Below are 3,383 nucleotides of genomic sequence, written 5' to 3'. Positions count from 1 at the left end.
ATGCTCTGATCAACCTGAAATATATTTTAATATTAACTACTTTGAACATTTAAAAAAAATCTTTGTAGAAATCATTCAATTTTTAGAGTTGGTGTCCATAACCTTTTGTTTAAGAGTTTATTGCTAACCATTGATTACTTCATGTATATGACAAGATTTAAATTTTTAATATTTATTTAAGTATATTAATGAATTAATTATTCGATAAATCCAAATTGATTTATTAATCTTCCATTTAGACAAGAGAACAAAGGGGTCCTATTAAACCTTTTTGAGTCACGAGACTCACAGTCCATACCCTACTAGTGAACAAAACAACGAGCAAAACACCATCATGTCATTATGTAGAGAAGCCAATATCCATATCTTTCTTTCTTGTTTTTTTTCTCTCATCAACATATTCATATTTCACTCCAAGCTATTTAGTTGTTTTCGGGTATAAACTCAAAGCTAATTTATACCTTAGCTAATAAAATTAAATTTTTTGTCCACTCATCCACTAAAACAAACCTACATACTTCTCACATATTTACCAATCAACATATTCATATTTCACTCCAAGCTATTTAGTTGTTTTCGGGTATAAACTCCAAGTTAATTTATATCTTAGGTAAAAAAATTAAATTTTTGTCCACTCATCCACTAAAACCAACTTACACACTCCTCACATACTTATCAATTTTTTTCTTTTCAGCTGCAGCTGGTAAGACTCGAATCCGAGACCTTTGAGATAAAGAGGGGACAGAATGCCGTGTGAGCTATGACTCGTTGGCAACTCTTTTTCTGTTAACTTTACTAAAAAAAATACAAACCTAGTAAAACATTCCATTATTTTAATTGGAGCCCAAGATAATACTACCTATAGACAAATTAAACTAAAAAATTTCATTCTTTTTTCTACGGATAACGCCACAGAAGATCAACTACTCACCATGACCTGCATACTCAGATGTTCACGTGAATAATTTCCATTCAAATCTATGCGGTCAGTATATTTAAATTAATATATCAACGCTATACAATTACTATATACCGGTATGTCAATCAAGTATATTGACATACCTAAAAATCTTCCTATAATTTATTCCAAGTAATTTTTTTTTTTAAATGTATATCTCAATTCTAATGGCTACAGATTAGATTAGCAATCTTATCAAATTAAATTGAGTAGAGTTAGGTACTTGCAAATAGAGAATATATTATCACCCCTAATTATGAGCAAGGAATGTCACTTGACAATTTAGGACTTAGGAGATCTTAGGCATTAAAATCGGAATTAGGAAATAGGGTGCCTAAGTCCCATTTATGATTACGTAGGTTTTATCCAATTTCATAAGTCATAACTTTGTTGAGAACCTTTAGATTTTTACGTTTTGTTAGTTTGTTACTTAATGATATTGTTACTTGTTAGTCTCTCTAAATTTGATTACGAAATATATATATACCAATTCATATTTCATAAAATTAAAAAAATATAATATACCACTTTTGTTGTTTGATTTATTTTCAGTCTCATTGCCCATCTTTTCATCTTCAACAACAATAACAAGAATGTCCTCCTAATTGAAGATAACATCGTCCCATTTGCAACTTCCGTAAAATTAATTTTATTATCTTCAAGCTTCTATGATAACGCTTTAAAAATTTGACAACAAAGTAACATTATTATATAATTATATGGAATAATACACACAATAACATAAAAATTACAAACATAATACTATCAGCTTTATACTATCATAACTAATACTTTTTTACTTTATTATAAATGGAACCTCATACGAAGGTGCTTATAGTTGTTTTTAGAGGAAAATGCAACTCAAATATCGATATGTGACATGTTGCTCAAGAGAAAAGAATTTGGTTTAGGGGATGTTCCATAAAAACGCAAAAAAAAAGTCTTTTTTTTAAAGATATTTTTTAATAATTAAAATTTAACATATATAATCACTTAAATTATGTTATTTTTGTTAAAATTAGGTCAGACAAATTAATTTGACCGAAAAATAGTAAATTAAATTTTAAATTCGTCTAAATTAATATTATTTTTTTATAAAAAATGACTACAATACCTTTATTATATAAAATTACTAAAATATTTTTATTATATATATTAATTTTAAAAATTCTAAAATATATATGGGCCAATCAAGACCTTATTTTGGAACAAAAGAAAAATATTAAAAAATAACACATTTCCATACATGTAGAGATATATAATTAAGCGCATCAAATAGCCACACTGTGGAGAACAACGGTTTCAATAGTGAGACCAGGACCAAAGCCAAAAAGTACACCCCAATCAAGTCCTTCACCGGTAGTTTTAAGTCCTTCTTCAAGAGACTTCTTCCTCATTAAATCCATGATAAAAAACACACATGCACTTGACATGTTACCATAATTGCTAAGCACATCTCTAGCAGCTTTCATCTTTTCTGGTTTTAAGTTCACTTTCTGTTCAACCTGGTCTAAAATTGCACGCCCACCAGGATGTGCAATCCAAAATATTGAGTTATAATCAGATATACCCAATGGATCAAAAGCTTTACTGAGTGCGTCGTTGATATTTTGTGAAATAATATCAGGAACACTCTTGTTAAGATAGAATGTAAGGCCAACTTCACGAAGGAGACCACCGATAGCTTTATGACTGCCAGGGACAAGTTTTTGATCAGTCGAAACAATCTCAAAGATAGGCTTCTCAACCTCCGGCACAGGATCAGAACCAATGATAATCGCAGCAGCTCCATCTGCAAACAATGCTTGCCCTACAAGACTATCCATGTCTGTCTCACTAGGACCACGGAAAGTGATTGAAGTATTTTCAGAACAAACGATAAGCACACGGGCATCTTTGTTGTTTTCAGCCAAGTCCTTAGCCAAGCGAAGGACAGTGCCACCAGCAAAGCAGCCTTGGTGGTACATCATGTACCTCTTGACGCTTGGGTCGAGCCCTAAGAGTATGATGAGTTCGTAATCAACGCCAGGCAACACAACACCACTGGTGGTGCAGAAAATCAAATGTGTGATCTTAGACATTGGCTGACCCCATTCCTTGATGGCCTTAGTTGCAGCTTCTTTTCCAACTCTTGGTACCTCCCTAATCATCATGTCTTCCCTTGCATCCAACGACGGGGCCTTGTAGGCGCACATGTTAGGATTCTCTTTCAATATCTCTTCTGTTAAGTACATATGTCTGTTCTTGATCTGTGTTCTCTCACCTGAAATAATAATGTGTGATTTACATCTATTATTATCTTTGACAAAGTTTAGAAAATGATATTTATTACGATAATAATGTTATTCTTAAATTATTTTTGTAGTGACTTGAATCTTTAAGTACCATTTTAATATATAATTTATTTAAATTTATAGTTATAGAG

General features: G+C 31.2%; 1 protein-coding gene and 1 long non-coding RNA gene across 2 annotated transcripts in view; one reads left to right on the top strand and one right to left on the bottom strand.

Moving 5' to 3' along the window:
• The window catches only part of LOC110270840, a 25,182-nt gene that overhangs the window by 14,283 nt on the left and 7,516 nt on the right, over positions 1–3,383 (top strand). The window contains exon 2 of the long non-coding RNA XR_002360481.1: positions 1,363–1,370. This is a non-coding gene — a long non-coding RNA (uncharacterized LOC110270840). The remainder of the gene's footprint in view (positions 1–1,362; positions 1,371–3,383) is intronic.
• The window catches only part of LOC107638245 (stilbene synthase 3-like), a 1,605-nt gene continuing 400 nt past the window's right edge, over positions 2,179–3,383 (bottom strand). The window contains exon 2 of the mRNA XM_016341421.2: positions 2,179–3,221. Within this exon, the coding sequence (XP_016196907.1) occupies positions 2,230–3,221 (992 nt within the window). The 3' untranslated portion in view covers positions 2,179–2,229. The remainder of the gene's footprint in view (positions 3,222–3,383) is intronic.

The sequence above is a fragment of the Arachis ipaensis genome, chromosome B04 (genome assembly GCF_000816755.2).
Source record: "Arachis ipaensis cultivar K30076 chromosome B04, Araip1.1, whole genome shotgun sequence".
Taxonomy (NCBI): domain Eukaryota; kingdom Viridiplantae; phylum Streptophyta; class Magnoliopsida; order Fabales; family Fabaceae; genus Arachis; species Arachis ipaensis.
Note: the sequence above shows the minus strand (reverse complement) of the source record. Positions and strands in the feature narration are given on the sequence as shown.